The sequence below is a fragment of the Ananas comosus genome, linkage group 23 (genome assembly GCF_001540865.1).
Source record: "Ananas comosus cultivar F153 linkage group 23, ASM154086v1, whole genome shotgun sequence".
Taxonomy (NCBI): domain Eukaryota; kingdom Viridiplantae; phylum Streptophyta; class Magnoliopsida; order Poales; family Bromeliaceae; genus Ananas; species Ananas comosus.
Window position 1 is genome coordinate 3,961,993 of NC_033643.1, and position 27,538 is coordinate 3,989,530.

The 27,538-nt window shown below is 37.1% G+C and overlaps 1 protein-coding gene and 1 long non-coding RNA gene across 2 annotated transcripts; one reads left to right on the top strand and one right to left on the bottom strand.

Annotated features, from left to right (window-relative positions):
• LOC109728052 (dual specificity protein kinase shkB-like) lies at positions 321–14,662 on the bottom strand. Its single transcript, XM_020258330.1, has 13 exons — positions 14,088–14,662; positions 6,099–6,507; positions 4,901–5,477; positions 4,292–4,332; positions 3,918–3,986; positions 3,540–3,640; positions 3,096–3,174; positions 2,567–2,665; positions 2,419–2,487; positions 1,964–2,013; positions 1,757–1,838; positions 1,379–1,473; positions 321–867 (listed from the first exon to the last, which is right to left on the bottom strand). The coding sequence occupies exons 1-13, from the start codon at positions 14,444–14,446 to the stop codon at positions 747–749; spliced, it is 2,151 nt and encodes a 716-aa protein (XP_020113919.1). The 5' UTR covers positions 14,447–14,662; the 3' UTR covers positions 321–746.
• On the top strand, positions 6,971–10,884 carry LOC109728054. Its single transcript, XR_002220904.1, has 2 exons — positions 6,971–7,140; positions 10,568–10,884. It is a non-coding gene; the product is annotated as an uncharacterized LOC109728054 (long non-coding RNA).

A 27,538-nucleotide genomic window follows, 5' to 3' on the forward strand; every position in this document is an offset into this window, starting at 1 on the left:
TAACATCCGGAATTGTGGTTAATTTTAGTTTCTGTTAATAAGAAGTAGAATATAGAAAACACAAATGCCCGTAAAGCCGGTATCAGTTAGAAACCTTATAAATATATTCAATTTTTTGTGGAGAACTTACCTATACAATGTGATGTTCTATAAGAACGCAAACAAAATATATTTTAACTACACTTTCTCATCATACATAATGCATTATCCTTGCAATACTAAATGAAGCAAAACGGAGCAACCAAAGTGCTTCTCACACCCCAAAGAACGAAAAAGAATTTAAAAAAAAAAAAGTCTTGAACTCAATGACCAAACAACCATGGAATCTCAAACACTTAACTCATACATCAAGAAGCTAAAAATAAGCACTTATTAGTACAAGTGAATATTACAATGGCTCTGGAATGATACTCTTTACAAACTTGGGAGGGAGGTGATTACAGCATCCATCATTTCTTTCTTTCCAATTCTAAATTTAATCGACACGGAATCTTCACAAATCTGAGATCTTTGAGTCACGGATGGCGCAACAAATTGATAAATCCTCTTTGCATTCTAGGATCCAATTTTGAATGTTAAAAAGGCACGCGATCAATACGATAATTTTGCAGCATTGGCTATTTCGGCCAAATTAATCTACGGCCGAATTGATTTCATGAAGAGAACATCACGAGGCTGATAAGATTCTTCTTTTTGGATCTCACAAATGGATGCAGCTCCATATATCATAATGTTTGTAGAAGACTTTAATCCTGAATGCTTAGCTTTCCTGCGTTCCGCAGCGTCTGAGACTGCATTATCTGTTGCCTCTGCAAATCTTTAAGTCTTTCCATTATCTCCTGGAATGTCGGCCGGCACTTTGGATCACTGTTCACAGAAATTGGCAAATGATTGATGGTACAAAATATTTGAAATAGAAAATAAAACTCCAGGAGAGAGAGAGAGAGAGAGAGAGAGAGGGACGGGAATTGCAGAAACAACCCATAATTATCGCAATATTTGCATTTTGCTCACCTGAGATATCTAAATCTAGGATTGTTTCCGTCTTTACAATTTTAGCACTGACATAAAACCCTTCTTGTCACATTTACCATTTAAGGTTAAGTATGTAACCTTAAAATATGATGTGAAAACCAATTATACCCTTTTTATGGTAAGAAAGATCATGTTTAAGATTTTCTAGAAATTCCAGAAGGAAAAGTATGACAGAAAGGGAGTTAAGTGCTGATAGTCTAAACATTGTGTGGGCTAAATGTAGGTTTTTCATATTTTTTTTGTGGGTGCAAATGGTGCTATTTTAGGGGGGTTTCTCCAATTTAGCAAAAAAGTTGATTATAGGATATGCTTAATTTAATAAAATCAAGAGACAGCGTGCAACCTGTGCCAACAACTCTCGATCATCGACACCCACTGAGGATCCAGGTCGCTTGGGAGCTCCAACCTCTGATTCATAAACCCTACGGCTCCTATGACCTGCGTGTATTAATAAATTAAACAAAACAAAGTGAACACGGTTTCCGCAGAATCAAAATGCACAATAAGTTAGGGCTATATGCCAGTTTATGATACAAGCTATTAGTGAACACGGTTTCCGCAGAATCAAAATGCACAATAAGTTAGGGCTATATGCCAGTTTATGATACAAGCTATTAATGAAGTTTTTCTAGGACATGGCACTATGCATGACGAAAATAATATTAAATTGTGCAATGGAGGTTAGACTAAGAGAAATTGATTTTGCTGATTAGGGTAGTACCTGCATTGAATTAAGACTATCCCAAGGGATCTTCTCAGTGACAAGTTCCCAGAGTATTACCCCATAGCTATAAACATCGGACCTACATTAAGTGAAGGAAAAAAATATATATATATATATGAAACTTCTAAGTTAGTGTTTCTTTCATGCATTTGGGTAAAAAGGTAGACGACTCGAACAATAAGCTAAGAACATTTGGGGACATACTTTTCATCCGAAGGTTCATTTCGAAGAACTTCTGGTGCCATCCATTGTGGCTGGAGGAGAGATAGAGGGGGAAATTGCCATTTTCAGTACATTATCTAACATCAACTAATAGAAACATGAATTAAAGAGATACTTACATAACCCTGCAAATGAATTTTCATTTATTCTCTTAAATCAATCTAAAAAACTTGGTTTCTCTCATAAATGCCTTTGTACTTGCAGAAGTTATCCTGTTTGAAACTTTTTAGTAGAGAACCAACCTACCCAATGAACTGGACACTCCTCGACTTAAAAAGAAGGGTATTTTTTTGTAAGAAACTGCACTTTTGAAGGTTACATGTGAAGTTTGGATATTACAGGGGAATATATATGTAAACAGATGATTTGCAGGAATATGTATATGTATATGTTAAAGCCCATCCATAAGACCGTAACTAAATTGTGCTGATACTCACAGTTCCTTTCCCAGATTTTGTTGTCAAATAAGTTTCACGCTTGAGTCGTGAAAGACCAAAGTCCCCAACCTGCTCGCAAGTGGAGGAGTTTAAGGGAGAATACATGTATAAGAAAGGACGATTTCTTACATAGAAATAAACAGCACACCTTAACAGTCCAATTCCTATCGACTAACAGATTTGATGACTTCAGATCACGATGAATTATGGGTGGGTTGCAGTGGTGAAGATAATTCATGCCCCTTGCCTGTTAAAAGAAGAAAAATAAGATTCACCAGTCAAATAACATAGACAACAAAAGATTGGAAATATATGATGTAAAAATAGGAGAAAAAATTTTAATCTGAGAAAACTTGTTTGTTCTCCCTGAATGTAAACTCACAGTGAAGTTTAGGAGTCTAGTTGCACAAAACAAAAATTCAAGGGGGTGTCTGTGCATTTAATCTACAGTAATTTAACCCATCATAATTTTGTGCACTAGAGAGAAGAAAGTTTTGGGGACTGGAGTGAAGGAAATCCTCCTATTAGTCCATCTGGCATTGGCCAATATGAGTAAAGAAACAATTTTACAGTAAATTTTAAGGTTATTATAGACATAATAAACAAACATATCTCAATCTATTACTGTTTTTGGCGTGGGGGGGTGGAGGGGGGGGGGGGAACTAGTTAGCACTTACAATATCTAAAGCCATTTGAGTGCGCCGTCTCCAATCCAGCTTGGTAGTGTTCTTTTGAAGCATCCGGAATAAGCTCCCTCTGCATTTTAGATATACTGAATAAATGGTAAGAATTATTTTACTAGCTAAAGAGAACCATGGGTGCATCCTGCAGAACTGGTGCGGATGAATTTCCTGGGCACTGCTGACATGGCAGAAATCTGACATTCCGTGTAAAGTTAGGGCATCTAACTGACTGAATGTGCTGCGATGATAACAAATTTTACTGAAACCAGAAGTAGAGATGAACTCTACATTTTAGGTGGCCAGTCGGACTGTCACCACGTCAGCAGTGTGCAAGAAATTTCTACATATAAGGTCTGAAGGCGATTTGTGCCAATGGGAAAAGAAAAAAAAAGAAGCCAAGATATCATCGGAAGTGAAACTTAGGTTGCTTTATCTAACCGGGGAAGAAACTCTGTCACAATACAAAGGCGTTGAGGAGAGGTAACTGCACCCATGAATAGTAGTATATTTGGATGTCGCAGCTTCTTCATTAAAGATACCTTCAAATATGAATAATTTTCAGAGAAATGACTATTAATTGCATGAAACCACTTGTAAAGAAGAGTTTTCCCATTTCACAATAAATATAAAAAGTTAAGAAAATGTTATAACGGTACTACTTGTGGAGTCGTGGGTTTTACAGACAATTCCATCTCGTAATCAAACAGCTTTTAGCATTGACTGTTATAAGAAAGTAAAGAAAGATATCTACTGAGGAATTATGCTATGGATGAATTTCTTCAATTGAGGAATGCAAGGCGACGATGAAAAATCTACCTCTTGTCTAAATGAAAGTATAACATCGTCTGAATATTCCTGCCTTGAGAACACTTTAACTGCAACATCCTGCAAGGTCATAATGGGAAAGTCACCTCCACATTGAAAAGTCAATCCCTAATTTGAAGCCCTTGTAATCACTTGCTACCTAAGAACTTGTAAGCATTGCATCTTGTGCCCTATGCAAGTAGCATTTATTAAATACACGAGACAGGATATGGCATTATTGGTTATAAACACAAAACGAGTAGTTCCACAACTTACAAGGCAGGAATCACGAGAAATTGTAATACAAGGTAAACAAGCCATGAGTGCAGTTTGCAAAAGTAATTTTTCATTTTCATTCAGGAGGAAAGTCATAAGGGTAAACATACCGAACCATACCATAGAGCATGGTATACCGTTCCACAAGAACCTAATAAAACAGAAAAACTAACGTGAGGTACAATGATAGTAAGCAAGATGAGAATTGAGATTCGACATATTATGCGAATATTATTTATTTACTTAAAGAGTAGGAAACCATTAACACAACTGTAAGTAACACACTCTTTTACAGAAGTCTAAAATTGAATTAGGCTTTAATATCAAAATCTAAACTATCAGAAGTGATCTAGAATATCTAAAATTACTATATCCGAGACATCATAGTTGTAGAAACCTATTTCTTAAGCATGAAGCAGTACCTAAAACAATGATTTATAGTTTTCGAAGTCAATTGTCAAATGCACAAGAATAGGTTCCCAGAATTGTGATTTTTCTCTTATATAGAGCATTTAGATTATGAAGACTACATCAGCCAATGTAATTTGATTTTGTGGCCTCTTGTGCAAAGAGTGTGTAACTTGAACTTTTCTAAGTTGATCCTGATGGATATATCTAAACAACAAATCTTCAGATATCTAATCATATTCCCAACTAAATATTATGATCAAAACAAGTTGTAAATGAAATTTTAATCGCAGAAATTAGAATATGAATACCTTGACCTATTTGTTCTCCAATTGCGAGGTCCTCCCACAGAATCTCATAGTCTAAACAGTCGGTTTCCAAATCTAATTTCTGGACAATGCTGCTACTAGCACTTCCGCTGCTGCTAACACTGCTAGTACTATTAGCATTCAAAGAAGACCACGAGCCGGTCACTTCATTGTTGCCAGTTCTGTTGATTTCAACTACTTGTCCTTCTTGCTTTGGATGATTGTGATCGCTTTCATTTTCAATATGCGACCAAGGCCAAAGGAGTCGATTTTTTGCATCTGGATCCTCATCTTCATTCCCTTTCCATGGCCACAAATTTCCTTTTTTAGCAAATAATGCCTCGGCCTTTGAGCTTAAAATCTTGTGGAGCCCTACTTTCCCTTCGGTCTCCTCATTATTATCCTTGCTTGCTTTCTGAGGAGACTTTTCATTGCTCACTTCAATTGATGTTCCTTGCTCCTTATGGTCTGAGGAAACAGCATTGTGGTCGGAAACTTGACTATCACCACTACCACTTTCGCATTCTGTGCCATTTTCACCCTTTTTAAGAGAACGGACTTTGTTCGTGACCTTAGTAGCCTGTGTTGGCAATTCTATAAATCAAAAAAGAATACACTAGAAAAATAAGAAATCTACCAACTTCTACGGTTATGAAGAGCACAACCGGAAGGCCGAGTGCAAAGCTTGGAGTTATTTTTCTTTGGAATTTTTGCATGCATACTCCCTCACAATACATGCATTGCATGAATACCCCCTCAAAGTCGCAACTTATATTTATACACTTAGAAATAGCTCATATTTGCATGCATATCCTCAAAAGTTACAATTTGCAATTACACCATCAGAAAAAGCCCATAATTACATGCATTCCTCTACTTGAGAGCTTTCATGCTAAAAATGCAAGTCTTGAGCGAAATTGTCATATCCTTGAACATTTAAGTTGACGGCCTCCTTTTTTGCACTAAACCCCAACTACTGAAAATAAGAGCTCACAAGCAAAGCGCATCAGCACAAATATGGGCTATTTCCAAAGGTACAGGTGCAAATTGTAAATTTAGAGGGTACAAATGAATAGGCCATTTATAGAGGAAAGCATAGAGATTTTAAGTCACATACGCACAAATACAAACATATTGAGGAGCTCGTATGCCAAAAAAAAGTCCATTTTTCCTGCTTGTCAATATTCTACAAATTACTCACCAGATTTGTAATCTTAGAGGCAATAGCAACTTGCAGAGGTGGTTGATCAGAACCGCCTTTATTTGCTGAAGCAATTCCAAGTCGATTACTGAAGAGATTTGGTTGGGGCTTTGTATCAACTGAAGGGCCAGCAATTTGCTGAAAGGAACGTGAATCGCTTGACACACAAATGATGCCAACTAAAGTACCATCATCATCATAGAAAGGGGTATTGGTGGCAATAGCTAAAAATTTCTGCCCTAGTTTGTTCTTAACAGCAAACTTCCCTGACCAGCTCCCCCCCGTTGTTACGTGATGGATGATGTCACTTGCAATGTTGAAGTCACAGGCATCAAAGAGTAGCTCGGTGGCATCCTGACCTAGCGCTTCTGATGCAGAATAACCGTAGAGATGTTCTGCAGACCGGTTCCTATAGGAATAAAGTTTTGTAGTCAAAAGTCGAAGGAAATAGCTACACAAAGTTTGGAAAAACAGCATGAACTATGTAATGGAACTGATAATTAACATCGAGAGTTGTGCTAGGATAATGGAACTAATAACTAACATGCTAGTATAGTATATTCTTGAGAATGTTTGCTAGCAATATCTCAACTTTTTATCTGTAGTGATTCACAAGCATGTTAGTAACAAGGATGGTACTTCGGATAGCCAAAATTATAGTCAAATGAATAGTCAAAGAATCACCTTACTGCTTGAGACATTGCAGCAAATTCTAGGGTTGTCTACTAGAAGAGCAATATTCAAACAGTATACACAATTGTTGAAGAAAACTCAAAATTTTGAGTTTTGAGTTTATTTCACTTGAATTTAATATCTATTTAATATTTAATTATTATTATTACTATTATTTTTATTTATTTTCTTTCCTGGCGTGAAAGAAAACCTAATAGAAATTTTTTTCGTTCTGTGTTCGACTTCCTCATCCCTTTTATATTTCCTCCCTTGTTCTTACATAGGCAGATGAAAGACAACATGGGTCGAACATTTTCAAGCGGTCGACTCTCTCATCCCTTATATATTTTCCTCCCCTGTTCTTATAGAGGTGGATGAAAGACATTGAAGGAAAAAATATTATCATTTTCTCTCTATTCTCCGCTACTCTTGTAAGCACCCGACCCGCTAGCAATAATAGCTCATTGGATCCAAACAACCAACCCAAAATATTTAAACCCAGTTATTAGTATTAGGGTGCGGAACCTCATTTATTCCTACTCAGAACTCCTTTCCTATCCGATATGGGACTATTGGGGCATTACAGACTCTCTCTGTTTAAACCCTGAAGTCCTCATTAGGTCCAAACTGGATCACAGACATATAGGCCAGAATTACCAAGCGATATGAGATTTTAGAGATGGCTCCTATCGGTCCAAGAATTGGCTCCCGCCAAATCTATGGTGTAGCATTTTGTCCCGCATAGCACTTAGTTTTCACACTTTGGGTTGGTATTCCGCTCTGATACTAACTGTAACAACCGGATCCGCTAGCAATAATAACTCGTTGGACCCAAACCACCGGCCCAAAACGTTTAAATCCAGTTATTTTTACTAAGGTGCATTGCCTCATATATTCCTAATCAGAATTCCTTTTCTATTCGACGTGGGACTTTTGGGCTTTACAATTTTCAGTCTTTTTATTTACTAGGTGTTGAAAAAATTTTCGTCAACCTCCGCTACAATCGTGCTCGCAGTCGCAGGAGAAGGAATTCTGATCGTACCTTGGGGTGGTGTTTTTAGTTAGTCCCACACAAAGGACGGGAATACGCCTTAGGGTAGTGCTACGCACATCGATTAAATTTTTCTTGAATTTTTAGCATTTATCTATAAGTTTTAATTTTATCTTTCATCACTAAATTAGTTAGATTTTGATTACAATCAGATTTAGAAGTACAATTTTTTCCTATCAATCTATATGGCGTAATCCGAATTTGATTGTGATTAAAATTCTAACAGGTGCTAATCTACTTTCTATTGCATATAATCTTGTGTGATAGCTTGCTTGTATACTTAACATTAGAATTTAAAAATTTCGGGATTAGCACTTTAAATTATTGATAGCACATCTTTATAGTTTATCTGTTTAAAATTGCGAATATTTTACTTACATTTAATTTTTGTGGAGTGCTATTGTTAAACAAACAAATCACTGCCGTTAAAATAAAAATAGAGGGGGGGAGGTGTTGCTTATAGACCCCTCACTACCTATTCAAAAATTTAAACTTTACCCTTATATTCCCAAAATATCCTTTTAAACCTCAAATCCCATTAGTAAACTCTAGGGTTTAGGAGATATTTGAAGGAATTTTTAGAAATACGGCATTTTAGTTAACCGGGGTATATGTATTATCCCAACAAAAAAAAATCATTACTGTTGAAAACGAAGTTTGATTTTTCCCATAAAAAATTTTGATTTTACTCTAGCTTTAAAGAAAACTTTTTAAAAAATTGGATTTTACTGTAGCTTTTAAAGAAAAACTCTACGGGACATTGATCTTGCTGTAGCTTCAAGCGGGGAAAAAAGCTTGGGAAAATTTACTGTTTGCGGGACTTGAACCGGAAGCTACAACTCTCGGCCATTCAAAGGTCAAAATCATATCTTCTAACCACTTGATCCAACTCAATTTATTAGAATTTCTAATCTTTTTATACTACAAATTTTTATTCATAATATACAATGTTGCTTTTATTGTACCCGAAAATATCTAATTGAAGTCAAACATTATAATCTGTTTGGGTCATTTGTTTGCTGCTGAACAAACCTCAATAATTTATCTTTATTAAAACTTGAACCTTAAAATATTTTGGTTTATTAGGGCAAAAACTTTAAACAACATGATTATTTTTCTAAAAAGATATTTTTGAACCTTTTTGGTAGCTTGTTCTAGTTATCCTTAATCTCTTTATTCCCTCAACTAAATTATCTAACATGGTCTTTGAGGACAATTCTAATCTTAAGTCAGAAAAGTTTAGAGGGGTAGGCTTTGTGGAGGTGGCGAGAACAATTGGAGGTCTAGCTTATTATTCTAGGCCTCATAATTGCAATTGGAAAAGCACCTCCCTATTCTACTTCTAAAACTTCTTCAGCTGCTACTCCTGCAGATTCTTCAAAACCAAACGATTCTTCTAAATCTGCTATTACTTCAGTTACCGAACCTAAACTTGTTAGATCCCTCAAGGAAATTGAATTTCATTGTAGATTTAGAATACTTAGTTACCTATTTGATGAACTTTATGAAACTTATGAAAAAACCAAACGGGCAAAGATTATTGTATGCCCTACAAGATGCCTACATTAGAGATAATGAGGGCGCTGCTAGGTTTTCAATTATTGATTTTAACAATTTTAGAATGGTTTCTATAAATAATTAGATCCACGAATTTCAAAATTTTATCCAAGAAATTCACAGAAATGGTTCAACCTTAGATGATATCTATTAGAATAGAACCCAGGAAACTCTTAAACTTAGGTCGGCAATCCAAGCTATTAAAATAGAAGACCAATACTGACTTGGGGAGATTAAACCGACCCATAACCGATCTAACATAAACCTGGCTGAGATTCAAAACCAGAGCCATGAGCATAAGAAATTTTAAATCTATGGATAAAGACTTTAAGGATAGAAACCTGAATTGAAATTGAACCATACCCAGAAGTCCAATACCAACCAACTAGTGGGAATAAAAGAATGATGGTTTTTATTATGTCTGTGGTCGGGGCAACCATTTTGCTTCAAAATGCTTTTATCGAAAGCACGAGAAGATTGCCTACGAGAACAATCAAAACAACAATCCTAAATCCCAGGTTGACATAATTAAAGATAAACCTTTCAGTTCTTATTTTAGATCAGTCTTCTATATACCCTGTAACGCTCCAATAGTCCGATATCAGATGGAAAAATAATTATGATAGAACATATGAGGTCTCTATGCAAGCAATAATAACTAGACTTAAGCATTTTTGACCGGTAGTTTGGGCCCGATAAGTTATTATTGCTAGCGGGTCGGGTCATTACAATTAGTATCAGAGTTGTATACCAGCCAGAAGTGTGAGAGCTAAGTGTTATGCGGGGCAAAGTGCGACACCAACGGGTTTGGTGCGAGCTACCTTTTGAACCCGTAAGAGCCATCTCTAGAATCTCACATCACCTGGTATATCTGGTTTGTCTATAATCTAGGTTTTGACCCGACAAGGACGTCAGGATCTAAACGGGGGGAGTTTGTAACGCTCCAATAATCCCACATCGGATGAAAAAATCAATTCTGATTAGAATATATGAGGCCTCCATGCTAGTAATAATAAGTGGACTGAAGCATTTCGGGCCGGTGGTTTGGGCCCGACGAGTTATTATTGCTAACGGGCCCGATCGTTACATACCCAATGTTAACCTTATTTATTATGATTTAAATTGGTGGTTAAACTCAGAAGCCAATGTCCATATATGTACTAATAGGTCCCTATTCTCCTCTTACCAGGACACAAGTGGAGGATGTGTGACCTTCGGAGAAGAAAAACAGTCAATGTGCTAGGGATCGGAACAGTTAAGCTACAGTTAACTTCTGGAAAGACTCTGATCCTTCACAATATGCAGCATGCCCCCGAGATCTGACAGAACTTGATCAGTGGATCTTTATCAGTGCAGTCAGGATATAAGATTTTATTAGAGTTCAATAAAGTTATAATTTTTAGAGGGAAAATATTTATTGCAAAATATTTGTATTTGAGGGATTGTTCAAACTGAATGTATTTTTTTTTGCTAATAATAAAAATTCTTCTACTTTTACTTCTTCTATTATTGTTTTAAATACTAAATTTTGTGATGTATGGCATAGTAAATTAGGGCATGTGAATCTAAGATCTATTCTGAAATTAACCAATCTTAATCTTGCACCAAAACTCAAGATTGATCTTAAGTCCGAATGTGAAATTTGTGTGCAAACTAAACAGCCTAGAAAACCTTTTAAATATGTTTCTTATAAAGATACCCAAATTCTTGAATTGATTCATAATGATGTCTGTGATTCTAATAGGGGACTTATTGAGTAGATATGCTAATTACCCTAGTGTGACTCATTGGATTGTTTTTGAAAGAGTATTTCATTATCTTAAAAGTACTCTCTCTTATGCTCTTAGATTTGTTGGCTATCCTGCTATAATTGAGGAATACAGCGATGCCAACTGGATTTCTGATTCCTTAAATATCAAATCCACTTTTGGTTATGTACTTATTGTTGGTGGTACTGCAGTTTCTTGGCAATCCACCAAATAGACCATCATAGCCAGAAGCATAATAGAGACCGAGTTGGTTGCTCTTGACTTCACTTATCTTTAAGTCGAGCGGCTCACGAACTTTTTGTCATCGATTCCTTTATTTTTCTTTCCTATTCCACCTATTTCTATTAGGTGCGGCTCTCAAATCGCAATTGATTTTTGTAGAAAGAAATTGATGAATTTTAAGACTAGCAGACATATTAAGTTAATACATAAATCTGTTAAATGGTTATCTTCTTATGATGTTATTTTTTTGAGTTTTATCAAATCTTGAGTAAAATCTTGAAAATACCTTGACGAAAGATCTGAGTAGGACTAAGGTCCTAAAGTCATCGAGGGGGATGGAACTTTGCATATAAAAGGCCTTCTTGCAGTAGGAGCTCAATCTTTCTGATAGGAGATCCCTTAAAAAAAGTTCAATGTGGTAAAAATAAACTACCAGTTGGCCAAAGAGCACTTTCTACAGTTTTATACAAGAGTTTTAGCTCCAATCCCATACCTATGGTGACTAGTGCTATGGATAGTGGTTGAGGCTGAGCTTATAGCTCTTAATAGGATCCAAGGCAATAATTTTCGCTAGACGTGACTTTACACATATTTTTGAAAAAGACCACCTATATAAGAGTATCCGTATATGGCCGCGGCTATGAGATGTGGATTATCTATTGAAACTCTTATAAAAAATAAAAAAGTAAAGATACTGTGTATGGCTATTAATACACATACTCGCGATGAAAAATTTTGTACTGTGTGTTTGGTAGCTAAAATTAGAACGAAAGAAATGTAATTCAATAACTGATTCAATCCAATTTCTTCTGATGGAAGCTATTTACACAAAGTGGGGTTAAGTCTTTTAAAGACACCTAACACATTGGCATTGCATAGTATAAACACCCATTACTTTTTATTTTAATTCTTGTTTTTAAAATTTTAAGTTTTGTGGGGGATTGTTAAAGAAAAACTCAAAATTTTGAATTTTGAGTTTATTTCATTTGTATTTTATATATATTTAATATTTACTATTATTTATTATTTATTATTATTTATTTATTTATTTTCTTAGTGTGAAAAAAAACCCAACATGAATTGTTTTTATTCCATTTCTTGCACCTAAACGTGGGTCGAGCATTTTCTAACGTTTGACTCCCTTATCTCCTATATATTTTCATCCCCCGTTCTTGATGAAAGATATTAAAAGAAAAAAAGATTATCATCTTCTCTCTGTTCTTACTATTTTTCACATTCTTTTTATTTATTAGGTATTGAAAGAATCTTCGTCAACCTCTGCCATGATAGCGCTCGCAAGGGGAACAATTATTATCGTACCTTGGGGTGGTGTTTTCGGTTAATCAATCACGCACGAAGGACGGAAATACACCTTAGGTCAGTGCTACGCAAGCTTCCGGATCAATTAAATTTTTCCTGAATTTTAGCATTTAGATGTAAGTTTTAATTTTATCTTTTCGTACTTTTACTACTAAATTAGTTAGATTTTGATAACAATTAGATTTAGTAGTACAATTTTTTTCTATCACAATCATCTATCACTCGTAGCATGAACCAGGAACCCAATTTCACTACAAGGATTATAAAACTTGGAAAATCTATATAAACAACTAATAATTGGATCAGCAGGGGAACTATTGCAACAAAAACAGTAATATATAAAATATTTGAACTCGCATGTCCTTTTACGCTTATGCAAGGAAGTACCTAACATTTTAGAGTTTCTATGGTAGGAATTTCATTACCAACAAGCTTAACAATAGTGATTTAACATGCTACATAAGATTTTTCGACTTTTTGGTGACGGAAACTTCCGCAAAGACTATGAATGGAACAATTTGATAGTTTGCGCCTTTGTGTACAACAAAATCAAAACTTATATGAGTGAGGCTACTATGCTATCGGAAGCACGGAGCCTTCCGTGCTTCCAGCTCATTTTCGATGTTGCGACTTTCGAATCGTCGATCGGCTCTGTTAAACTTGATCTAGAGTATTTGAAGTACCTAGAAAATAAATTTTATGATTTTACGATATCATTTGCCTAGTGAATGAAGGGGCTCAAAATCAACGGCTGAAAATAAAAATCTTACAAAATGTAATAATATGACATTAAAATTTTAAATCAAAGATATTGATCTTATTTTATATAGTATAAAGAATTTTCTATCAAAATTTCACGTGATTTGGTTATTTCTACACCGTTAAACTTGCAAACGGCTCACTACGGCCATTGAAATTTGTTGATTTTGAGCCCATTCGATCACTACGCAAATGATATCAAAAAATAATAAAATTTATTTTCTAGGTACTCTAAATACTCTAGATCAAATTTAACGGAGCTGATCGACGATTCGAAAGTCGCAACATCAAAAACGAGCTGGAAGCACGGAAGGCTCCGTGCTTCCGATAGCATAGTAGCCTCACTCAACTTAGGGATCAAAGATGAAACATGAACAATAGATATGCATGCCCTAATCATTTCATAGTGGCATTAAATCGAACACAAAGCAGGCATAATTTCTCAATCTTCTTGCAAAAGATTCTGGCGGTAGGACCAAAGATCAAGACAATTTTGATAGTTTGAGGCTTTGAGCCCTCTAATGCAACAAAATAGAACTTAGAAATCAGAGTGAAACATGATCAACAAATTCACCCTAGTTATTTCACACCGGCATTAAAACAAACACAAAGCAAGCACAATTGCTCAAACACTTTTACCAGTATATGATCCGGCCGTAGGGATCGAATATGTGCACCGCTTGCCCCATCAACTGCAGAACCCTCAAGCACTGCCTCTCCGACAACCCACACGACACCACCGCCGGTGTCGACGCCGACCCCGCACGCGGCCTCACCGAACGCCCCGAGGGCACGGGCGCTGGCGCCGGCGCCGGCGTCGCATCGGGAAGCGCGGCGCGGCCCAGTTCCGGGCTCCGGGAGGCGCCGTCGCCGCTCTCCACCTCAGCGGCCGCGGCGGCGCCGCCGGGGATGAGCTTGGAGATCTGCCGCTGCAGAAGCGCCTGCCCCGCCTCGAGATCCTGGATCTTCTTCATCAGCTCCTCGGAGGGGCTCTCCATGGAGGGATCTAGCTCGAGAAAACCCTAGCTAGGGTTCGTTGCGATCGGGGCTTCATGGCCTCTCTTTGGGTTCTCCTCCTCCTCCTCCTCCTCTCTCTCTCTCTCTCTTCTTTTCTTTTTTTTTTTTAATTTGATATTTTTTGTTGTACTTGTTGTGAAGCGCCTGTGCTCTTTTCTTTGTTGGTTATTGGCGGTGGTTTTGCTTTCTCGAAAAGAAACACGTTTTAGTTCGTTGCCATTGGATTTGATGTTTGGATTTGTATGGGGGGAGTTTTTGGGGGTAGTTTTAGGGTAAGCGTTGGAACTGTACAATTTTTTTTCGCGGGAAAAAATTGCGTGCACACACTCTGTTTTGACCGCGAAATAAAGTTGCGTGGACGAGGCGCACTACACCATTTGGTGGACCACTTATTAATTTTTATTTTATTTTATTGTGTAGCGTGTTATTTATTATTGAGATATAATTATTAGTGAAAACTACAAAAAAAACCCTCCTGTGGTTTCGCACTTTTTCATTTTAGTACCATGTGGTTTAAAGTGTATCAAGTTAGTATCCTGTGGTTTCTCACTTTATCACTTTAGTACCCTGTGATTTAAAGTGTATCAAGTTAGTATTCTGTGATTTTATTTTTGTATCAAGTTAGTACCATGTGGTTTTATTTTTGTATCAAGTTAGTACCCTGTGGTTTTTAAACCACAGGGTACTAAAGTGATAAAGTGCGAAACCACAGGGTACTAACTTGATACACTTTAAACAACAGGATACTAAAGTGAAAAGATGCAAAACCACATGGTACTAACTTGATACACTTTAAATCACATGATACTAAAGTAAGAAAAAGTGAAACCACAAGAAGGGTATTTGAAGTTTTTCCTAATTATTATTGCCAGAATAAATATAATAAATTTCGACAATTTCTTCGTTCCTTAGATATGAATTTTAATGATTATTCTTGTTATACTAATATTACAGAACATTAAAAAATTTATATAATATTATTATAAGTATTTTATATTTTAAAAAGTGTTATAACATACTGAAACCGTATATTATTCTTATTGTACTTTACCACAAATATTTCAAAAATTTTTCTTATCCATTATTGATATATTACAACACACTGACAATCTATAGAAAACTCTTTTGGAGGACCAAATATTTCTTATTATTTTAAAATTTTATTTTTAGACGATACTTATAAACTTTATATTATGAGGCACCTGAAAGAATTTATGTAAAGGCTATCGCGCACGTGACTTTATGTAAACGGTTAGTAATTTATCACGTCACCATGTTAATATATGATGATAAATGGCATATCAATAAAGGAGTCTAAAATTAGTATTTTAGACCAAGTCCACTGAAGTTTCTAGGCTCTACTTTTTTAATTTATTATTTCCTCAATAATGCAAGAGATATTGTGACTGCCCATAACTTGTGAGATTAATACAAAATCATATTTTTATATTTATTTTTTGCCATTAATGTTAGTGTTTACTAGATTGTAGTTTTTGATTTTTCCCAATACAAAATGCATCTCCCTCTTTAGATAACTTTTATTTTATTTTTTTTACTTATAATAGAATTATTATGAAGAGCAGCCTTTGTCATCATTTTAGAGCAAGTCAATCAAATACTAACACGTAATGTAAAAGACGAAACATTTTCTATTTTTTTTATATTTCATTCTTATCTTGTTACAATCATACCTACTCAGGATCTAAAATTATTATTAGGTTTTATTTGGGATTACAGAGATATTACGTAGCGTGGGGTAAGAAGGTATGATAGAAAAATATAATATTTTGTCTTCGTGCATAATATTACATTATACATATCGAAATAAGTCAATTACAGTATATTTTATAGTAAAGTATACGTTGCAGAAATTTTTTAGGTAGGTGAAATATTTTTCATCTCACGCTCTATTTGTTGAGAGCCACACACAGCATTTAAACGAAAAGCTAATTTTTTTTCCAAAATATTTAAAAGTACTTTGCATGAAAAGTAGTTATTAGAAAAATAACTAAAAGAATTTTTTTTCTTTACACTAGAGACTATTTCCCCGTTTATTTTTACAGCCAACCAAATACACCTCCCACAAAGTAGCATAGAAGAAAAGGGAATATTTGTTGCATTTAGAGAAATTTCTCCATGCAACGGGTGTATATATGCATCCCATTTTACATTCAATGATTAATATTTTAAATTAAAAATATAATTCAGTAGATATGATCTACAATACATATGTAAAAATCATCAATTCTAAAGAACTACTGCTAATGGCATTTAACTTGTAAGAAATTGAAAGCACACCCCCAAATTTTCTTTTTTTAAAAAAATTTGTGTGGGCTTTTTAAATGCCACATAGCATATTCAATAAGTTTGATTACAATTTTGAGATATTTGTCGTGCAATTTTACTAAATTCAGCTAAAAATATGAAACAATTACGTTTCGAATTTGGAACCCTCGAGTACCAACCATCATATATATTCTTAGCCAATTGCACTAGGCACAGTCTGTGATTCTAAGGCATTTTAAATGCTATATAATGTTTTAATGAGTTAGACTTTGATTTTGAGATCTTTATCACGAGAGTTTTAGTCGTGCGGTGTATAAGATGAATTTATACACCTTGTCCAAGCAATAATTTCTGGTTGCATTAACACCAGCTATTAGTTGTTCATTGATAGTTACATTAATACTAACTACTGTTTATTAATTCCTTACCCTTTTCTTTTCTCACCTCATTGGATTTCTCTTTCTCTCCCTTTCTCATGTCTTTAGCTTTTTGCTCCCTCTCACAAGCAAGTGGTTTTGTTTCTTCTATTGTCCACATCTTTTAGGTGGGGTTCTTATCCCATTTTTGGCCATATTTGTCTCTTTTTATTAGCCACAAGTTATTTAGAGGTGGGAATAAAAGCAACAAAGTGGAATAAGCATTTTCTAATAGGAAAAACTTCAAAAACCCACCCTATTATTTCATAGTTTCTCACTTTGCCCCCCTGTGGTTTAAAATGTATCAAATTGCCCCCCTGTGGTTTCGTTTTTATCTTTTCAGTAGCTTTTTTGTTAATATTTCATTAAATTATATACAAAAAACTTCAGATACCATATAGATTTATCAAATATTCACTTTAGTACCCTTTAATTTTAACTTTATCACTGATTTAAGAAAAAAAAATAATGAAATTGATAAGAAAAAGAGAAAAAAGAAACCACAGGGGGGGCAAATTGATACATTTTAAACCACATGGGGGCAAAGTGAGAAACTATGAAACTACATGGGTGGTTTTTGAAGTTTTTCCTTTTCTAATAAGGCTTCACATGCTTGATCCTTTGCCCAGTGCTTTTTGGCTAAGCTCTCAATATAGCTTTTTTCACTACCAAAAGTAGTTGGTTAGTCATATAAAATAGGCCAATTTGCATAAAATATTCACTAGTTTTGGGCTTTCGCAAAACCGGGTCACATTTTTCGTTTTTGCAGATTCGGTCCGCTTTTTCAAAAAGATGACCAAACTATCCCTCTTTTAAAATGCATAAGAAGTACATGCATTAATTATATTAAAAAATACAGCTGACAAGTCATTATTACAGTTACCTTTTTCTTGGAAAATGAAATTCTTATTAACATACAAATAAAAAACTTCAAATAATAAAAGTAAAAAAGAAAGAATGGAATACACCTTAAATAGTGCAACATCGTTTCAAATTGTGCAATATTTCTTTCAAATAGTGTAATATTTGTATAAACAGTGCAATGTTTGCACAATTTATATAATGTTGCACAATTTTTTATACTAAATTACGAATACTATAATATACTACGGGCAAATAATATAACGTATTACAATATACTATAAAAATCATGTATTATATGTATAAACGTGAATATTTTATACTATTTGTACAAATATTTACACCATTTGCATAGATGTTACACTATTATGAGATAATGTTGCACCATTTAGATGTTATGTTGCACTCTTTCTTTTTAAAAATTAAAGTGCATTGTATATTAAATAAAATGTTAAATTCCTTGGAAATGACAACTGCTAAATCATAATTACATGTACCTTTCTCGAGAGACGAGAATCCTCATTTAATTAATATAAAATAAAAAATAAAGTATCATTAATACAATGAAAGAGTGCAACATCCTCTTAAAAAGTGCAACATAGTCTCAAATAGTGCAACATTCTCTTCTAAATAGTACAATATTTATGTAAATAGTGCATTATATGTATAAACGGTGAATATTTTGCACTATTTGTACAAATATTTACACCATTTGTATAGATGTTGCACTATTATGAGATAATGTTGCACTATTTAGATGTTATGTTGCACTCTTTCTTTTTAAAAATTAAAGTATATTGTATATTAAATAAAGTGTTAAATTTCTTGAAAATGACAGCTGCTAGGTCATAATTATATGTACTTTTCTCGAAAAACGAAAATTCTCATTTAATTAAGATAAAATAAAAAATAAATTATCATTAATATAATGAAAGATTGCAACATTATAATGAAATAGTGCAATATTCTCTCTAATGTTGCACCATTTAAGAGGATGTTGCACTATTTGAGACAATGTTGTACTTTTTCATCTTATTAACAATACTTTACTTTTTGTATTTTGTTTTAAATGAGCATTCTCGTCTCTCGAGAAAGGTACATGCAATTATGACTTAGCAGTTGTCATTTCCAAGAAATTGCACTCTTTATTTAATAGATAAATACTTTAATTTTTAAAAAGAAAGAGTGCAACATACCATCTAAATGGTACAACATTTTCTTATAATAGTGCAATATATATACAAATGGTGTAAATATTTATACAAATAGTGCAAAATATGCACCGTTTATAATATAATATATAATTTTTATAAGATTTTGTGATATGTTATATTATTTTCGTGTTATTTTCACGTAATATATTATATTATTCATAATTTTGTATAAAAAATCATTCAATATGTGTATTAACGATGCATATATTGCACTATTTATATAAATATTGCACTATTTGGAAGAGAATGTTGCACTATTTGAGACCATGTTACACTCTTTGAGAGGATATTGCACTTTTTCATTGTATTAATGATACTTTATTTTTTACTTTATCTTAATTAAATGAGGATTCTCGTCTCTCGAGAAAGGTACATGTAATTATGACTTAGCAGTTGTCATTTTCAAGGAATTTAACACTTTATTTAATATACAATGCACTTTAATTTTTAAAAAGAATGAGTGCAACATAACATCTAAATGGTGCAACATTATCTCATAATAGTGCAACATCTATACAAATGGTGTAAATTTTTGTCAAATATGTGGCAAAATATTCACCGTTTATACTTATAATGCATCGATTTTTATAGTATATCTTTATATGTTATATTATTTCGTGTATTTTCACGTAAATATATTATATTATTCGTAATTTTGTATAAAATCATGCAAATGTGTATTAACGATGCAATATATTGGCACTATTTTACATAAATATTGGCACTATTTGGAAGAGATGTTCACTATTTAGACTATGTTACATCTCTTTAAGAGATGTTGCACTCTTTCATTGTGATTAATGATACTTTATTTTTTACTTTATCTTAATTAAATGAGGATTCTCGGCTCTCGAGAAAGTAACATGTAATTATGACTTAGCAGTTATCATTCCAAGGAATTTTACACTTTATTAATATACAATGCACTTTTACTTTTTAAAAAGAATGAGTGCAACATAACATCTAAATGGTGCAACATTATCCTCATAATAATGCACATCTATGCAAATGGTGTAAATTTTTGTACAAATAGTGCAAAATATTCCCCGTTTATACATATAATGGCATGATTTTATAGTATATTTTTAATAGTATATTATTTTCGGTTATTTTCACGATATATATTATATTCGTAATTTTGTATAAAAATCATGCATATATGTGTATTAATGATTGCATATATTGCACTATTTACATAAATATTGCACTATTTTGGAAGAGAATGTTGCATCTATTTGGACTAAATGCACTCTTTAAGAAGATGTTGCACTCTCATTGTATTAATGATAATTTTATTTTTTATTTTATCTTAATTAAATGAGGATTCTCGTCTCTCGAGAAAGGTACATGTAATTATGACTTAACAGTTGTCATTTCCAAAAATTTAAACAGTTTATTTAATATACAATATATTTAATTTATTAAAAGAAAGAGTGCAAATAATATCTAAATAGTGCAACATTCTCTCATTATAATTGCAACATCTATGCAAAGGTGGTAAATATTTATACAGAATATGCAAAATATTCACTCGTTATACATAATACATGATTTTTATAGTATATTGTAATACGTTATATATTATTGCGCGTAGTATATTATATTATTCGTAATTTAGTATAAAAATTATGCATATTATATAAATTGTGCAAATATTGCAGCTGTTACACAAATATTACACTATTTGGAAGAAATATTGCATAATTTGGACCCGATGTTGCACCATTTTAAGGTGATTCCTCTTTCTTTTTTACTTTTAATTATTGAAGTTTTTATTGTCACGCCCCGGGGCCGATTTAAAAGTCTTTTTAAAACAGACGTGCGGAAAACGTGCAATTTTTTTTTTTTATAAAATAACATCTTTCTCATCCTGGCCCACCGGAACGTACAGACCCCCACAAATACAAAGTTTCTCTGTCGCACATCGGACAGAACTCCTTTGTATTTGCACGGCGTACCAACGATACAACAGAATCTCACCACCAACCTACATTTACCCAATCATACCCACACCAAGGCATGATAGGCATTTCCATACAGCTAACAATCCTTAGAATGATGACTGCGGACATGTTAGCCTCCTTAGGCATACTGGATGATGCGATGCACAATAAGACAAAACATCCTATTTAAAAGTGGCTCCCCGACACGGATAGCTTTTGTTTTTTAAAACTCTAATTCAATCATTATAAAAACATATCGAAAACGAGCTTTTTAAAACTGTTTCCCAACACGAACTTATTTAAAAACCGACTACCTCGAGCGGTAGAAAACCACAGATGCATGACTACAAGAAACCAAAATCTCCACAGAACCTAAAACCACAGATCGAAAACTCATCTCATGTATATATGAAAACATCCATAAATCTCATGCAAACGGAAATCAACCACATTCAAATAGTCTAACTGAACGATTATTAAGAAAACTACTTAAGGTGCGGGAAAGAAATAACCAGAGGGTGACGGTCCGGCTAACTTGCAGCGTACCTAGATCATCCTCGTCGTCGAGCCCAAAATCCAAGTTCCCTCGTCTCTTGTACCTGGGTGGGGAAAGGGGGTGAGAAAACCGCACCATGTTCTCAGTGGGGGTATCGACAGCAGCCACAACAGGCAAGTCGTAATCACCGGAAACCAAAGTGAGATAGATTAAATCAAATATATATCGTAAGCTGATATGAATAGAACTACAGTTACTACAAACAGATAAATAGGAACAATATAATAAACCTGCTACTGTAATAGAAACAATGCAAAGAATGCCTGAAATGTAACTGAATCCAGAAACTGTACCCAATCTGTCCTGCTGTATCGGTCCGGAGACCTCAAGCGCATACTGTTCATCAACTGGCAGTCCGACCTGATCCATTACGCGCCCGCCAGGAACGACCTACTCCGGAAAAGTACACCTCCGATCGGTTGGCCAAACCGATCCGCGTGTCATGAATACCCCCAAGGCCGTGACTATCATGCTGTATGCTCAAACGAAAACAACGCCGGCTAATAGCCGGTGCTAGCCGAAGCCAACAACGAGGCGAAATGCACAAACTGAATAGAAGACCTAGGGCGTAACAACCCGAACCTCGTATCAACAGATCGAAATACACGACAAAGAGAGTGCGAGGTTTGCCTGGACCCAAGTCCACAGAGAAATACTGAAATACAAATGCAACCTGTCTACATGTCTTCCACAACTATACCAATGTCAATCAGGGGTACGAATAACCAAAACGACACAGCAATGATCATTAGAGTCTAAAACAGGAAATGGAAAAACAAGAAGAGAAGAATGTAAAACCTCTCACCGACCTACCAAGCTTCGAAGTCACCCCACCTGTCACTGTCGCGGTCGGAAACCCGCTGGAAGCTACGCACAAGCTAACCGGACTAAAGAAGATCCACAAGTTCAGTATCAACCACTAACGCCACAAGCACGAGACTCACAAACCCCCACACAGGATCCCCGTAATCGTTTCCGGAAAACCGATCCCCGTAACTATCGCGAAGTCCGGAAAACACACACCGGACGCCAGTCGGACGCCACTAAGTGTCCCGCCACTCACCGACGTCGTACACCGTATCACCTGCTGCCCAAGAACATTCGCAATTTGGATGCCCTGGGCAGCGAACACAAGAGGTACAACAATCATCGATCATCGCCGGATAATCGTCGAATCCGGGTTTTTTTTTTTTCCCGGAAGTGTCTATTTTCGACACGAACCTCCGTCGCTGCACCTATGCATCATCGACCACAAAATGATGTGTGACCACCAACAAGCTCAGCGACAAAACGGAAGGCAACCAAACACCTCGGAAAGAATCCGAACCGAAACCGCCACGCGCTTCTTACGGCGAATTTCGCGAAAACAGCGCCGAAATCGACCCTACCGATTCCGCGAAAGTTTAACGCGAGTCATGACAATCAGTCCTAGCGATCAATACAAACTCTACCACACTGCAGGCACAGTAGCCACGGCGAAGCACAAATGCATACAAAACCCTCTAATTATCATAAAATATCATCATTTATGTCAATTTGAGGCGATCAAGCGGCTCGTTCACAGTGCAAACCGAGGACTTCAAAAAGTCCGCAAGAACACGTACTGACAGGTCTCGACGTACGCGGAGTCCGTGCTCACGATCCGGAGCACAGCGCTCGCTGTGGAAGCGCGGAGACCCGAAGGTTCAGCGAATACGCGCAGTCAGGGTAAAGATCCGCCGCGACCAGAATAACCGGACCACTATGTTGATCCAAGTGATGGAGCACTGTGGGATCAGACACTGACGCAACGATCACCGTGCTCCACCTCCGGAGTGCATCAGGACAGGCCTCGGATCGCCGGATAACGTGCGCGAAAACCCAAAAAGCAGCCAACAGGCTGAAACGGAAGCGATCAACGCCAAAAAAGTGAACGTGAGTCTGCCCGACAACTAAGGTGAGCACGATGATTCAGCAACTTGCCAGATCATCGGTGCTCCCTCCGTACAGATACGGGGAGGCTCGGTGAAGTTTCAGAGCGAGGAAACCACTGCCAATAAGCTCCATTTCAGGCTTGGCCGGAGCAACCTTGCTCCGGCGCGGCCTCCCGGCGGCACGACTGCATGCTGTGGGGACCCTGAGTCGGTCGAGGGGGAGGTGAGGATACACCGTGCCACCTCAGGAGCGGCTGAAGCGGCGTACGGCGGCGGGGAGCAAACCGAGCCCGCACGGATCGGGCTCGGTGTCAGAGTTGCTGCGGCACGGCGGCGGCGGGAGCTCCGGACGGCAGAGGCGGGCTGGGCAGAGTCGGGGGAGTGCCTCGGGTGCTGCGCCCAAGCGGCCGGCGGCGCAGGCGAAGAAGACCCGAGCTCGCTACGGGCCGAGCTTGCCCAAGGAACCGCGCCACCGCGACTCAGCGCGGCGGCGGCGTTCGGCGACGCGGCTGGCGGCGGGGAAGGACGGCCTGGGCTCCGGAAAGCTCCGCCGAGGTGGTCCACGCTGGCGGCGGCGCAGAAGAAAAGGCGCCGCAGGCTTGCCTCGGCTGGGCTCGGCTGGGCGGCTGCAGCCGGCCGAGGCGGCGGCGGCGGAGCGCTGGGGCGGCGGGACCGGCGGGAAGGGGTGCCGGGCTTCGTGGAACGCCGGCGGAGAGTTTCCAGGCGGCGGGGAGTCGCGCTGGGTGGCTGCGGCACCCGGTTCGCGGCCAGCTCGGCCTGGGCTGCTTGCAGGCGGCAGAACGCTGCGGCGGTGCAGGCCGACGGCGGCGTCGCGGCGGGAAAAGTGCCGGAGCACGGTTGAAGTCCAGGGGGAGGTCCTGCAGAAGGCACAAGCCCCGGGCCTTCACACAACGCCGAGAGGAAGAGGGGAGAGAAAGAATGGAGAAAGAGAGAAGTGGTGGCTGTCGCGTGGTTGGCTGGCCGGGGGCTCGGTCGCGGCGGGCCTGGCACGCGCAGCAGGTGCCCAGGGGAAGGAGATGAAGGTGCCTGGGGCGACTAGGTGTAGACTAGGGTGAGGTTGAGTGGGCTCTCAAACCTAAAGAGACTTAATACAAGCCAGACTTGCAAAAAGGGTCACCAAAACACGCGAATTTTCAATCGATGCCCTTCACGGAAACGACTAAAAACGCAAAGAACGCCCTCCACGTGCGATCCCTCGCGAAACGGTACCTAAAATATCCGCGATGTTCGCGAAAATACGTTTTCGCACACCGACCTCTCCTCGATCAAACTCGCGATTCTTCCACAGATCCGTCCGTCAGATTTGCGAACGGATTGCACCGGTGCGATCAGCACCTCGGAGACAACAAAGCTGCGATTTCGTTTCGTCTTGATCGACCACGGATTCACGACAAGATCCAACCTTCTTCGAATAGAAGGAAACACACACAAAAATACATATAAAACACGTATTTTTGGATTTTCTCGAGATCCGTGCGTCAAACTCAAAATCCGTCAGCGCCACTAGTTCCAGAATAGCTGAACCGGTCGAAACGAGCTATTGGACTGCTATGAACAGAGTCCGGTACGAGCCAGAAGCCAACTTCTCACCGCGGCTTCTCCGGAAAATCGAGTTACTATTCACTTTAAGTGAAACTTGGAAATCGCGTAGAATTTCCGTTTTAATTCGATTTCGCCCGAAACTTGACGAGTGCTTTTGTAATTAAATCACACACAAAAACATCGTCAACTGAGAGTTTAGCTACACTGCAAAAATCTCAGTCCTTACATTTATTTGTATGTTAATGAGAATTTCATTTTTCAAGAAAAATGTAACTGTAATAATCACTTGTCAGCTGCATTTTTCAAGTTAATTAATGCATGTACTTCTTATGCATTTTGAAAGAGGGGTAGTTTAGTGATCTTTTTGAAAAAGTGGACCGAATCTACAAAAACGAAAAATGTGGCCCGGTTTTGCAAAAGCCCAAAACTAGTGGATTTTTTATACAAATTGGCCTATAAAATATAATTAAGTTGTGTTTGATTCGACAACTAAATTTTTAACAATAATTTTTTATTATTGCTGGAAATAGGGGATATTTCGGTATAAACTAATACGATTATAAATTTGTGTTTGGATGCATTCAGGGATATTATAAAAGATATCATTAGTAGTGTTTTCATAAAAAAAAAAAAGAAAAATATCTAAATATGTTTTTAAAAAATAAAATAATTAATTTATATCAATATATTTTGTATAAAATTAAGGGGAAACTTTAAATACCCCTGTGGTTTTGCACTTTCTCACTTTAGTACCATGTGGTTTAAAGTGTATCAAGTTAGTACCCTGTAGTTTCGCACTTTCTCACTTTAGTACCATGTGGTTTCAAGTGTATCAAGTTAGTACCCTGTGGTTTCGCACTTTCTCACTTTAGTACCCTGTGGTTTAATATTTCGTTAAATTATATACCCAAAATGGATAATAAAAAGAGAAAATTGAAACCACAGAGTACTAACTTGATACAAAAATGAAACCACATGGTACTAACTTGATACACTTGAAACCACAGGGTACTAAAGTGAGAAAGTGCAAAACCACAAGGTACTAACTTGATACACTTGAAACCACAGGGTACTAAAGTGAGAAAGTGCAAAACCACAGGGTACTAACTTGATACACTTTAAACCACAGGGTACTAAAGTGAGAAAGTGCGAAACCACAATGGGGTATTTGAAGTTTTTCCTAAAATTAATTATAAATTTATTTTAGGGTAATTTGCATAAAAAATTCACTACTTTTGAGAATTTGTAAAAGTAGGCCGTTTTTTGGATTTTGCAGATTCGGGTTGAATTTTCAGAAAATTGACCAAAATACTTTTATTCTATTTTCTCTCCCCTTTTTTTTTTCTCTCCAACCCCTACACCACCTCTGCGGCCCTCCGTGATGGTAACGATGGCAACGCTGCATTCTCTTCCTTCATCTTCACCGTCGCCGAAAAAAGAGGACTTGGAGCGAGCGTTGGTGAGAGCAGAGTGGACGAAGGCGGTGAGGTCGTGGCCGGGGCAATGCTCGCTGTCGCCTGTGAGGGTGAAGGCGAAGACGTGCCCGCACTTCTCCAAGAAGCACTTCCGACGAGAGCGGTGGCCGCAGTAGAGGGCGAGGGAGAGACCACGATAGTGAAAAAAGATATAGATGATAAAAAAAAAAGAATTAAAAAGAATAAAAGATAAAAAAAAATGTAAAGAAAAATATTTTTTCTACAAAAGGTAAAGAATCAAAGAAAAAAAAAAAGATAATGAAGTTGCACTGTCTTAGAAGAATGTTGCACTATTTTAGACAAAAGTTACACTCTGAGAAAAAAATATATACTTTTTGAAAAAAACAAATTTACACTTTTTGGACGAAAGTTATATTTTTTGGACGAAAGTTATATCGTTTCTCCGATCCTCCCCTTCCTCTTTTCTCTGTGTTTTCTCTTTTTTTTTTGTGCCCATCTCCTTTTCGCCATCCACCTCCACCGCAGTAGATCCGCCACCCACCAAACCCACTTCCAGAAACTTGCTGTCCCACCATCGCCGTTGACGACGAAGAGGAAGTACTTCTTGGCGCTAAAAAGCTCACAGACGAGGAAGGGGACATGCGTCCCATGGTGCCTACATAGGGACGGCGGTGCACGCGGTGCAGATGGAGGAGAAAACGGTGATGTCAAAGAAGAGAGCAAGCAATGAGGGCAGGGTTTACGGTTTGGACCCCCCGCCCTCTTCTTCGGCATCGCTGTGCTCTCCTCTGTTTCCACCGCATGCCTTGCCGTCCCCACGTTGGCGGAGTGGGCCGTGTGCCCTTTTTCTCGGCACCGAGCTCCTCTGCACCGAGAATCACTTTC